The sequence below is a fragment of the Panthera uncia genome, chromosome E1 (genome assembly GCF_023721935.1).
Source record: "Panthera uncia isolate 11264 chromosome E1, Puncia_PCG_1.0, whole genome shotgun sequence".
Classification (NCBI taxonomy): domain Eukaryota; kingdom Metazoa; phylum Chordata; class Mammalia; order Carnivora; family Felidae; genus Panthera; species Panthera uncia.
The window spans coordinates 51,560,342-51,573,720 of NC_064814.1; the positions used below are offsets into that span (position 1 = coordinate 51,560,342).

The 13,379-nt window shown below is 44.6% G+C and overlaps 1 protein-coding gene across 1 annotated transcript in view; it reads left to right on the forward strand.

Moving 5' to 3' along the window:
- LOC125927592 (heparan sulfate glucosamine 3-O-sulfotransferase 3A1) overlaps positions 1-2,325 on the forward strand; it is a 101,549-nt gene extending 99,224 nt beyond the window's left edge. Inside the window, exon 2 of the mRNA XM_049638096.1 lies at positions 625-2,325. Coding sequence (XP_049494053.1) covers positions 625-1,246 — 622 coding nt within the window. The 3' untranslated portion in view covers positions 1,247-2,325. The remainder of the gene's footprint in view (positions 1-624) is intronic.
- The last annotated feature ends 11,054 nt before the right edge of the window (positions 2,326-13,379 follow it).

The window sequence follows — 13,379 nt, forward strand, 5'->3', positions numbered from 1 at the left end:
GTGTTTATTATGTCTAATTTGCCTGAAGAATTTGATCAGGGTTATTTTTTTACAGCATTGTGGGCTGATAATAATAATAATAATAATGATAATAATAATAAGGGACATCTAGGTGGCTCAGTCCGTCAAGCGTCTGACTTCGGCACAGGTCATGATCTCCCAGTTCTGAGTTCAAGCCCCAAGTCGGGCTCTGTGTTGACAGCTCAGAGCCTGGAGCCTGCTTTGGACTCTGTGTCTCCTTCTCTCTCTCTCTGCTCCTCCCCTGCTCATGCTCCCTCTCTCTCCCTCTCAATCTCTCTCTCAAAAATAAATAAATGTTAACTTTTTTAAATAATAATACTAAATTGCATAGCTCTTATTCTGTGCCACTCTTCTAAGGGATTGAGATATATTAACTCCCTTAAGCATCACTAACGCTGTATGAGATCCATAATGTTGTTGTTTCCCTCGAGGCACAGTATTGGATCAACCTCTCCATCTAGGAAGTGGCAGAGTCAGCCCTGAGCTCCGGCACCCTGGCTCCCGGGTCTACAGGACGCGTCCCTCCTCGGAATGCGCTCTCTCTGTACAGCTGGGGAGGTCGCTCCTTTTTTAGGCTCTCACGTGACCTTTTGCTTTCCCCAGGGACCTGATGCCGAGGACCCTGGACGGGCAGATCACCATGGAGAAGACGCCCAGCTACTTCGTGACCCGCGAGGCGCCCGCGCGCATCTCGGCCATGTCCAAGGACACCAAGCTCATCGTGGTGGTGCGCGACCCGGTGACCCGGGCCATCTCGGACTACACGCAGACGCTGTCCAAGCGGCCCGACATCCCCACCTTCGAGAGCCTGACGTTCAAGAACCGCACGACGGGCCTCATCGACACGTCGTGGAGCGCCATCCAGATCGGCATCTACGCCAAGCACCTGGAGCACTGGCTGCGCCACTTCCCCATCGGCCAGATGCTCTTCGTGAGCGGGGAGCGGCTCATCAGCGACCCGGCCGGCGAGCTGGGCCGCGTGCAGGACTTCCTGGGCCTCAAGAGGATCATCACCGACAAGCACTTCTACTTCAACAAGACCAAGGGCTTCCCCTGCCTCAAGAAGGCCGAGGGCAGCAGCAAGCCCCACTGCCTGGGCAAGACCAAGGGCAGGACCCACCCGGAGATCGACCGCGAGGTGGTCCGCCTGCTGCGCGAGTTCTACCGGCCGTTCAACTTGAAGTTCTACCAGATGACCGGCCAGGACTTCGGCTGGGATGGATAACAGTATAATTTAAAAAGAAAAAGAAAAATATCAAAATATAATATATTTTTTTACCACTCGGTAGGGAAAAGGCAGTTTAATATTTGTGCTGAAAATATTTGTTTCCAAATTTTTTTTCCCCCCAGTGAATGTTAAAGAGAGTGTTCTGGCCTCCGCCCGCGTCTCGCCTTCCACGTGCCGACATTTGGACCAGCAAAAAAGGAAAACCTCACTGGTCTAAATACTTTCAGTTTTCTACTTTTATTTTATGTGTTCTGTACACAGTTATAAACCATGAGCGTTGGTGGCCATTGAGGGAAATCCTGAGGGTAAATCGATCGATCTCGGTGTCTGTCTCTGCCTCTCTGTCTCTTGTCTGTCTTTCCACAGGTCCCAGATAAAATGATCTCTGCTTCTATTTCCTCCCTTGTCACTTTTTTTTTCTTGCACCACTTTTCAAAAAGCATTTCCCAGTTAATAATACTCCCATATTTGTACACCGCTTCCCAGTTACCATAGAACTTTGGAATAAAGCACCTTTTCCCGTCCTCATCCGAGGGTGAGGTAAGCACATAGCACATAAAGATTATGATTCCCTTTTTACAGAGAAGGCGACTGAGTCTCAGGGACGTTAAATGACTTCTTGTAAGGCCAGATGGTGGACCTTGGGCAAAACCCCATCTTCTACCTGTTCCCTATATCCTGCCACTTGTTCCAGAGAGAATTGGAAGTGAGGCATGTATCCTTTTAGAGACGGTTAGCTAGTCTGAGGACGATCGGAGATGGGACAGCGAGGGTTTCCTGTCGCCTTCTGAAGTTCCAGGCTAGCTTTGTGACACGCTAAGCCACAAGGAGTCACCCGTGTTCGAGGACACCGCTCAGACGTGGACATAACGTCTTTTAAGGGCCAGTCTTAGCTTGTTGAAGTACCCTGAGATCTAGAAATCTTGGTTTTGTTGAGGCTGAGAGAAATTACTGGATCTGTGTCTGGAGAACCAGACGGACACTCACACTAGGAACAGGAAAAAAATGGTAGGAGCATAAGTTACCTATGTGTGGTGTTCACTGTCCTTTTTTTTTTTTTTTTTAAAGAAAAACCCACTTCAGCAAGAGCTTATACGTATGAACCTCCTTTTTTGTTACCTCTTTTTTTTTAACAAAGAAAACCTGCTTCTCTTTGTAATGTGTCATTTCTAATCTTGGAGCTAATACTAAGAAAAAAAAAATAAATGTTATTATTTTTCACGGGTCGAAGACTGTCACTGTCACTTTCTTTCTCCCCCTGTTTCCTATTCATACCAGGGATAACCGAATATTCATTAATGTTCGGAAAATATTCTAAGAAACACAGATTTGGGTAAAATGGCAGTTTTTTTCTTCTCCCCATCTATTTCTCTCCTCCCCCTCCCTTTAAATAGCTCAAATAAATCAATAGTTTATTAAGAGTATTCCTTTCCTCTCTGAGTGGGCATTAACAAGACTAGCATTAATGGGAATTAAATTGGTTTAGAGAGAAGCACATATGCACGAAATATATAAAACATTTATAATTAGTCTGTCAGCAACCTTTTATTACAGTTGTAAACCCAAGAGGAAAATGTCTCCCATCTCATGGAAGTTTTCCGTATCTGCCAAAAATTTAAAGGACCAGACCCTACAGTCTCCTAAAATAATAATTCTTTTTCTTCTCCGGCGCGGTCAACGAAAAGAAACTAGAGTTGTCTGCAAATGTGCAGCCAAATGTGCCTCAACCATAGACGCTGCCTCAAGGGAAGTAAATCTTTCCGGAGAGACCGAACACGGGATTCAAATGAAGGGGAAAAAATTATTTAAGTTTCAAGGTGTTCCAACATTGCTCCAGACCCTTGAATTTTCTGTACGAATATACCACTTAGGAGAGTTAAGAAAACCCCAATTCCCCATCTCCTTTGCCCAGTTGATTGCCTTGCCTTCCGTGCCCTTAATTTTCCAAGGCAGCACCCCTGGTTTTGTTATTCTTAAATCCTCACTTTGAGAAACGAGATACTCATCTGAAACTCTTTGCATCTTTTCTCTTAACTCATTTTGTTCATGCCTCTGATTCCTTGGTAAGCATTTGCCTGGCATTGCGCAGATGTGCCTTGTGCAGGGAACCTAGCGCATCTGACAGTTGGATTCCGCCATTTTCCTCTTGTTGTGTTAAGAAATAATAAAAGAACAGAATTGAGTTCAAAGCACCTCTTCTTGCATGTAGATTTTTTTTTTTGAAATTCATATTATTTTTTAAAAAAATGAATGACTCTAGAGCCAGCCAGGAGAGCTTTCTAACTTCTCAAGTTTCATAAGAGGGTCAGAAGTTATAGATCCCAGCCAAACAGATCTAGAGTCAGTGTACTGGAAGTTTCCTCCAGAGCAGAAATTGCACTTAACTCCTGCTGTGTGTGGACTTGGCTTCACATTTCTTTTGTCCATTTAGCTATATCAAATAGTAGGGGGGTTTTAAGATTTTTTTTAGAGAGAGAGTAAGTGGGGGAGGGGCAAAGGGAGAGGGAGGGAAAGAATCCCAAACAGGCTATACTCCCCCTGCAGAGCTTGACATAGAGCTCCATCCCATGACCTTGAGATCATGACCGGAGCCAAAATCAAGACTCAGACACTCAACCTACTGAGCCACCTAAGCGCCCCAGGTTTTGTCTTTGCTGTGAACATCTTAGCCAAGCTTTCTCTTAAGTTGTCTGTTCCATAGCCATGCTGACCTCCTACACGCTTCTTAGAGGTGGAGAATTCTGTCTCCAGAAGAGCATATAATTCTCTAGGTAACTTGGTAACTTTCAAGGGGAACTCATTTATCCTAACCACTGGACATTAATAAGCTCCTTCATTATTGCAGAGTATTAATCCCACTGTGATTTTATCTTCAAAGAGCTCCAAAGTCGGAACAAACCTCACGGATCCGGTCACCATTTGGCACTTAAATTCTTTCTATAACTGGTTACGTGGGGGTTTAAACCATTCCTGGGTCTGGACATTCTTCACTCTTGATTTTGCTGTTGTTGCAAAGAGGAATAATTTCTCCTAAACCCCTTCATCCGGTTCTGTCGGCCGAGACCTGCTCAATCTGTTCCACGTGGAGATATCTCCAATTCAGTGTGTGAATACCTAAACATGTGTATTAGATAATAGCACGTTCCATTCACGTGGCAGATTGCCCTGTCAGAGGCATCCCCTTAAACCAACAGCAGCTCTCCGCTCTGTTGAATTGCACCTTACAGATAAGGAAAGGAACACTTAAGAGAACAAAAGACGCCTTTGCTTCCCAGGAAGGGTGTCTGGAGATACTTCTGTTGACTCAAAAGTGATGGAGTGTAGGGTGCTTCTAGTGGGCAGATCCCAGGGATGCTGCTCAAGACCGATGATGCACAGGTGAGCTCCCGCAACAACGAATCATCCTACCCCAAATCTCGGCGGTGCTGAGATTCCTGGTTTAAGAAGAAGTAAAGCCTATCCAGCGAGTGCGGGTCCAAAGCGGGTGTAAAAACCAGATTCTACTGAACGCTTGCCCAGTAATTCTTTCCCTTGTCACTCTAGGTTTTGCTCTTGAAAACCCTTCTTTCTCCAAGTCCGAGAGTGATCCCATCGTAGTAAGCAGATCTATGTTTCGTGTCACACTTTGTCAGGACGAGCACGAAAGAGAAACATCACTGAACTGAGTTTTTCCAGCCGAGGTCCAGGAGCTCCTAACAACAAACAGACAATGGCATTTCTGTGAAGTGGAATCCATCAACTTCGAGGGGGAAAAACAGCTTCCCAATAAAACGTGTCTGAAGGCTTTTTTACGTTCAAGTCTTGCGGTGTCTTGTGCCTCCACGACAGCGCCATAGCCATATTTCTTGTTACCTGACGTAACCAACGTGTCCAGAGACAGAAGTAAATGGCCCCACTTCTGGTAAACAGCTGAAGTCAGACGGGGGTGCTAGGGTTTACAAAGGGCTCCAAACTGCTGAGCGATGGCAAAGAAAGGCAGATTCTTAACTGCCATGCTTTCCAGAAAGCCCAGAACTTTGTGTGTGATTTCCACAGAATCAGGGAAGAGAAGAGCTTAGGAGTGTCACACATGGGGAAGCGTGGCTGAGGGTCAGTCCAATACAATTCTTCTTGTGTAAATAAGGGACCCTACCTATTTTCCTGTCCTATCCTACAATTCCTGAAGAATGGGCCATTTCAAACCCAAACCTCAAGCCTTGTTGGGGAAACATCCACATTATCGTAGCTTATCCGGTGCTTGGCACATCAACGGGCAAGCAGATTTGCATTCAGCCTCTCAAGTGTATGGAAGGAAAACGTGGATCGGGAAACTCCCAAACCCGTTCGTCCCATCATGGAATGTTGGCATGGGAGACCCACCCTTTAAAGCCTGAAAATTTGGAGCAATTAATGGGACCGAGCAACTTTATACCCAGAGTAACAAAATGATGGATTTTAGTTATGCCAGGAGGAAATAAAACTGAAAACAGAAATTGTTTCTAATGTATGGACCCATTGTGGGCTGTTAGGAAATGTGAGTATGTTTCAGGCTACCACCCTCATTTTCCCCTTCCGTTGAAGCTGTCAGTCGTGTTCCTTTAATAGTTACATGTTCAACAACTTCGTCCCCTTGAGTGTTACTATCAGAATAAAAGGTGACAATTAATAGGGGACATACCTTCTGCTGTCAGCCCTTTTCATCCCACTGTCCCTGGGTCTGATATCTTATGTGCGTCAGAAGGATCAGATAGGAGGAATGGTACCCTTAATTAGCTCTGCCTGGTTGGATTTTTAGCGTGGTGCTAGCCGTTAACTCCTAAGAGGGCTTTTAGGTCACTGTCTGGTCCACACATGGACACACTACAGTCTCTGTGCTTCACGTTCCTTTTTTTTTTTTAATTTTTAAAAACGTTTATTCATTTTTTGAGAGAGAGAGGGAGAGAATGTGACTAGGGGAGGGGCAGAGAGAGAGGGAGACACAGAATCCAAAGCAGGCTCCAGGCTCTGAGCTGTCAGCACAGAGCCCAACGCGGGGCTCGAACCCATGAACCGTGAGATCACGACCTGAGCTGAAGTCGGACACTTAACTGACTGAGCCACCCAGATGCCCCCACTTCTGTCTTGAAGCCCCTTTCTAGTAAGCCCAGAGTGTCTACTTCCATCCCTGGGGCTTTGTTTTCATTGCAAATAGGACTTGTCCCACCTATCCCACTCCATGCTACCTTCACTTTCTAGCGCCTTCTCTTCCTATGTGCTACCTGTGTCCTGTGATTCCAGCATCCCCGCCTCTACCAGCCTACGCTCGTCCCTCTCTTCAAATGCACCATGCGCAATGGCGTCCACTTCCTACTTCCGATTCCTGGGGAAACTGCTCTCGGCTTTGGCTTTGGGGAAGATAGTCTGAACGATGTAGACACCAGGAGGGATGACACAGAAAATGCAAGAATGTGGGCACATTTTTTGACGGGAGACAGAGACGTTGTTGGAAGGACACATAACCAGGTTTCCAGTACCCCACCTCTCACCATAGACCTGAAGAACGGGGTCAACAACTTGGCATCCCACTTCTGAAGGGCTGTCTGCCTCTGGCCTGGGCAGTGGCATCCCCCGCCCCCCCCACCCAGCACCACCTGCTTTCCCAGAAAGTCTTCTCTAAGCTCATATTTCTTTATTTCGAGCCAGCAACAGCTGGTCAACCAGAGAGCAGTAGGAAGCGAGAAGACTTTCACTGCCATTTTTCAGCATGAACAAGAGTTCTTGATAGTCTCCCATCAACCGAGACCTTTAGAGGTTAAACGTATTCTTTTTAAGCAGGTTCACACACAGCACAGAGCTTAACACGGGGCCTGAACTCATAACCCTGAGATCAAGACCTGAGCTGAGATCAAGGTTGGATGCTCAACCAACTGAGCCATCCAGTCGCACCTAGAGTTCCAACCTAATTCTACTGGACCACTTGATGTTAGTCTTTAAATTCCAGATCCGTTCTTTGTTAGGCAACATCCAACTAAATACTCTATAATAACAACAACAACTTACTTTATGTAAAATGATTCCGAGCATTCTTACATCCAACTTTAGGCTGGAATAACTTTTTTGCTCTTGTTTTCCCTTCTTTCTAGATTAAGAAAGAGTCTATACGTGATCATATTTTCTCATTTCCAACAAACTCCACATATCCCCTCCACAGAATTCCTTGCAGACGTCTTTTCATTCTTTTTCTTTCCACCTGCCTTCCTACCATATTATTTCTCTTCTGCGTGAACTGTTACCCTTTAATATTCTCCTACTTCCCTGTATCCAGATCCTTAAGTGAAAAGTTATTTCTGTCATTATTCCTCCTTGGCTTTCAATGGGACTCATAATTATGCCTTCCCCTTTTTTGGCAACCATCTGGCCCCAGCATTATACCTTATTTTTCATTTCAAAAGTTGGCCTTTTTTTTTTTTTTCTACCTCCTTTGATCTCCTTTACCTTTTCTCAGATGGTGCCTTTCCATTTCGAGAAAAGCTCTCTTTAGAGAAACATCTCCTTTCCGCCAGCCTTCCAGCATATGGCATTGGAAACTTTCTGGGGATGTAGCCGTGTTATCCCTTCTTGAGTCGGTCGTGCACATCAGTCTTTCAGGGTGCGTCCCTAGCTTTGTCACCAGCCTGTTCTCTACTCTTCCATGCCCATTCATTCCTGCCATGTTTACACTGCAATTACCCTAGCTCGAATTTCTCCAGCCCGATTGCCATCATTTTTACTATCGTTTCCCTTATTTCTGCTGTTACCACTACGATGCTTTCTAGGCGTCTAAAACTGCGCCGAATCTGCCTTTCCCCAGTGCTGTCTGTCTGTCTGTCTTCAGGAACATCTTCATTTCCTACATTATTGAAGATGTTTGTCCATTCACTGAGTCCTGGGAAACAGCTACGTGATAAATAATGTGACTATGTACTCATGAGATTTCCCTGGCTCTTCACACCTATTTATACCTTGAAAGGAAACCATAGCTTATCCAAATCACCCATTTTCTTGATCCTACTTACTTAAAGAAAAAAAAAGGATGTTCCTTTAATTCATCAGCTTCCTGTGCCTTAATGATGAGACCCGATATCTTGTGCATAATTTGGTGAATAGTCTTGATTTGACCACAAATAAGGAAGTGTTGCATGAATCATTCAGTGCTACTGAACTTCAGGGTGGTTTGTTGTTGTTGTTGTTGTTGTTGTTGTTGTTATTGTTTGGATTTTTACTTTTTTGATTTACTAAAAAAAATGCAGAGCATAAACTGTGCTCGTCACAACTGAAATGTCTGGAAACATTTTAGGGTTGGGGCCATCGCTAATAATTATTTTTCTTCTGTCTCTCAAAACGGTTGTCATTAAATCAATCATCTTACCTATTTCACATGGGCCACTGAAAACTGTAAGCAAAATGTGCTTTTATCAGTAAGACTCAGTGCTGGCTGGCCACGGAACCTTTCTTCCTTGTATCACTTGGTGACACCTGTCAACGTCGGAGGAGTGATAACTGTCTTTGAACTGTGAGTTTCTGCCTATTTTCCTTGAAGTCCATGCATTACCATGTCCCCTTGGCTCTGAGGTCCCATCTTTTCTGGATTCTGAAAAAGTTCTGTTGGGGAAAACGAAGTCCTTAATGACAGCTTCTAAATTGAGCCTATCTTAACCCATCCCTTTTAGGCCTTTAATTTACAGACTACCCCCGCCCCCACCTTGAACAGTAAAATATAAAGAAACTCATTCATTCTTGCTCTAACCATTGCTTTCACCATCACTTTGATCTGGTCCAGATAGGGCATGTTTTTCCTTTCACATGTGCTGTTCTCTGCAAATTTTCATATTCTTGTTTCCCTCCACCCCCTGCACTATCCCTTACTTTTGCAAAAGAAGGAGGTAGGAATCCTTCAATCCTTTACTACTGAGAGAACTCACCCTTGACAACCATTTGGAATTGGGGACAGTGTTCCTTGCCTCCTGATTGGACATAAAGATGATTTCTGAGTCTAGAGTTTGTCCAAAGAGTGTCACTGAGTGACCACAAAAGCCAGTATCTGTTGCTTTGAGTCCTTGCCTCTACGGTCCTGACCATTAAATCCAGTCAATTTTCATTTGTGGGAATTGACTCAGGTCCCAAGGTGTCTTTTGAACTCCCTTTTCCAAAAAGGATCATCTAAGACAAATTGGGGATAAAATACACATCACATAAAATTTACCATCTTAACCATTATTATGTGGATAATTCAGTGACATTAAGTACATCCACAGTGTTGTTCTGCAACCATTACCACCAACCATTTTCAGAACTTTGTCATCACCCCTAACAGAAATTTTGTACCCATTGGACAATAACTCCCCATCCTACTACTCTCAGCCTCGGTGATCTCTGTTCTGCTTTCTGTCTGTGTGAGTTTGACCCTTCTAGGTACCTCATAGAAGCGGAATCATGCCATTTGTCATTTTGTGCTTGGGTCACTTCACTTATAATGTTGATAAGGGTCATCCACATTGTGGAATGGATGAGAATGTACTTCGTTTTTAAGGCTAAATAGTATTTCATTGCATGTGTATTTCACATGTTTAGTCATCTGTCAATGGACACTTGGTTGTTTCTACCTTTTGGCTATTGCGAATAATGCTGCTATGAACATGGGTGTGCAAATATGTGCTAGGGTCTCTGGCTTTGGGGTACATGTCACAAAGTGGGATTTCTGGATCACAGAGTCGTTCCATGCTTAACTTTTTGAACAACCACCAAAGTATTTTCCACAACGGCAATGCATGAGTTTCCAATTTGTCTACATCTTCCCCAACACCTGTCGTTTTTTCTTTGTTTCTTTTCCTTTCTTCCTACTGCCTTCCTTCCTTTCTTCCTTCTTTAACCTTTCTTTTCTTTTTTCTTTTCTTTTCTTTCTTTTCTTTCTTTTCTTTCTTTTCTTTCTTTCTTTCTTTCTTTCTTTCTTTCTTTCTTTCTTTCTTCTTTCTTTCTCTTTCTCTCTCTCTCTCTCTCTCCCTCCCTCCCTCCCTTCCTTCTTTAAAATAATAGTCATCCTAGTAGGTATGAGGAAAAAGGAGGGTTTTTGTTCTTCTGTTCTTATTCCTTAACTCAAAGTCTTTGGAGGCCCCTTTCCTAAAATTTTCCTAGGGGGACTTTTAACAACTAGTAATATCCAAACTTGCTTCTCATGTTCTTGCCCTTTTCTGTCCTCTCTCCCCATCTCTGTCCCTGAGATGAAATCAGCTTCCCTTTTTTTCTTACCACAACAGGACACTGCAACTCCTCTACTTTCTTCAACTGCTTTTTCTGTCTTCTTTCAAACTTCCCACACCTTGGACACTCTGCTGATCATCTACCATGAAAGCATATGGTGGCTTCAATTGACTGGTGCCTGATTTGCCCAACTTGTCTGTTCTTTTCCTTCTGGGCTCTTGAAGCCGACCACCCTGTACCTTCTTCTGCCTCATCACAGTAAACACGCGGAAAGGGCGCCCACGTTCATGAACCCACACGCACACACTGGCACACAGCCTTCCCCCAAAGACCATGTTCAATCTCGCCTTTACCCCAGGTATTGCCAGATTCTTGGTTTGAACATTGGAGATGCTTTTTTGTTGGTATATAACACTCAGGAGACCCCCTTCCACCTACTCTGGACTTCAGTGAGTGGTCCGTGTCTTTGGCTACCGGCCGTGACCAAGCAAGTTCCAGAGAGCAGATGCCATTCACATTTCCTTTTCACATAATATATTCACCAATAGAGTCTCTGGGCTGGCTTGTTGGGCTCCACGGAACTGTAAACATAGCCACTGCTTCTTCATAGCCACTGCTTCTTCACTTGGTCATGATTTCTCCTTTATTCAGAACACATAAGCAAAATGTAAGCTTAAGCCTCCTTAGGAGAATCACTGTGAATAAAAGTTATTCATGGTTTTCGCTTTTTAAAAAAGCATCAGAAAACAAGTGTTACCACGAATAAAGAATCTGTGTGAATTCTTGCTGCTGTCTCTTGAAAAATGCAGATCAGAAAAATACGACTGGGAACAAATGCAGAGCCACCCCAGCAGGTTCACAGCCTCATCCTGTCTTTAGATGGGAATAGATGCCTAAATGTTTTTTTTTAATTTTTTAATGTTTATTTTTTTCTTGAGAGACAAAGGATGAATGGGGGAGGGGCAGAGAGAGAGGGAGACACAGAATGCGAAGCAGGCTCCAGGCTCCAAGCTGTCAGCACAGAGCCCAATGTGGGGCTCGAACTCATGAACCACAAGATCATGACCTGAGCCGAAGCCGGACGCTCAACCGACTGAGTCACCCAGGTGCCCCAATAGATGCCTAAGTCTTAAGTAGACAGCCACACACACTGAGGTCCCACCTGCCTTGACATAGCCTTCAAATTTTTTTTTTTAATTTTTTTTAACGTTTTATTTATTTTTGAGACAGAGACAGAGCATGAACGGGGGAGGGGCAGAGAGAGAGGGAGACACAGAATCGGAAGCAGGCTCCAGGCTCTGAGCCATCAGCCCAGAGCCCGACGCAGGGCTTGAACTCATGGACCGCGAGATCATGACCTGAGCTGAAGTCGGATGCTTAACCGACTGAGCCACCCAGGCGCCCCAACATAGCCTTCAAATTCTAACGGTTAGGTTCATTTTGCTTTTCTGTGATCAAGCTTCCAATCTCACATAATTCCACCCAGTAGGTTAGTGTTGTCTTCTATCTCTATAGCTGGGTTTCCTCCTTTCTAGCCTCTTCCTCCAGTAACTCCAGGCTCAGGAGGTATGTCCAAGCCTGTCTCTTTGTTTTATAAAAAAAATTTTTTTAAATGTTTATGTATTATTAAGAGACAGAGAGAGACAGAACATGAGCATAGGAGGGGCAGAGAGAGGGAAGACACAGAATCCAAGGCAGGCTCCAGGCTCCAAGCTGTCAGCACAGAGCCCGACGCGGGGCTCAAACCCACGAACCGTGAGCTCGTGACCTGAGCCGTGGTCAGATGCCTAACTGACTAAGCCCCCCTGGTGCCTCATTTTATTTTATTTTTTAAGTTTATTTATTTATTTTGAGAGAGACAGAGACAGCACGAAGGGGGGAGAAGCAGAGAAAGAAAGAGAGAGAATCCCAAGCAGGCTCCGTGCTGCCAGCGCAGAGCCCGACGTGGGGTTCTATCCCACTGGGAGATCATGACCTGAGCCGAAACGAAGAGTCAGACACTTCACCAACTGAGCCACCCCGGCGCCCGATGATGTATTTTAGTTTGAACTGATAGGACCAGATAAAACTGACCAGCACAGGCCTGAACCCACAGTGATACCAGGGACACTAGATACGTTAATATAACAACAAAAAATCACCTCGCACCCTTCTTAGACCCTTCTGAAAGGGCCTGATTTTTCCGCCATACATCTTTATTCCTGAGAGTTAGTGGGGATTATTAAGAGGGTGGGCATTTGATTTGGATTCTAAATTTGTCAATGTCGAGCTGTGTGACTCTGAGAAGCACACCTAATCTCTCTGCTCCCCAGTGTTCTATCCTGTAAAGAAAGAACGATAATACTAACACCCCATACAGTTGTTAAGAGGATTGAAATATTATGTGAAAAAAGTGCTTATCTCAATGCCTGGGACATAGCCAAGAGAACATGAGTTTCAGCTTTTGTTTAGAAGATTTGTGGATGATTCTGGATTCTGGAAAAGGACTGTAGTTTGCACGAACATGCCCACATACGTCCACATCCTATCTTTCTACGCACTTTCGGGCCTCTGCGCAGAGATAATGCAACTTGGGATCACTGGATTACACTTTAATAGCATTGTCCCTTGAAACTAGAAGATTGTTCAGAAACGCACCAAAAGTTTCCAAACCTTAAATCTGTCTAATTAACTAAGTAGAAATCATTTCAACTCACTGACAGAGAGGAGTCATTTCAACTCACTGACAGAGTTCATGTTCGTCATTCCATAGTTACATCCCCACATTTTCCTGAAACAAGTCGTGGGCAGGAGGGACACCAGCTAGGCTTCCCCACCATCAGTCATCCAACAGAAGGCAAATCCCTGAGCTCCCTGGCTGGCTCAGTCAGGAAAGCAGGCGACTCTTGACCTCAGCGTCGTGAGTTTGAGCCCCACTTTAGGGGTAAGACTTACT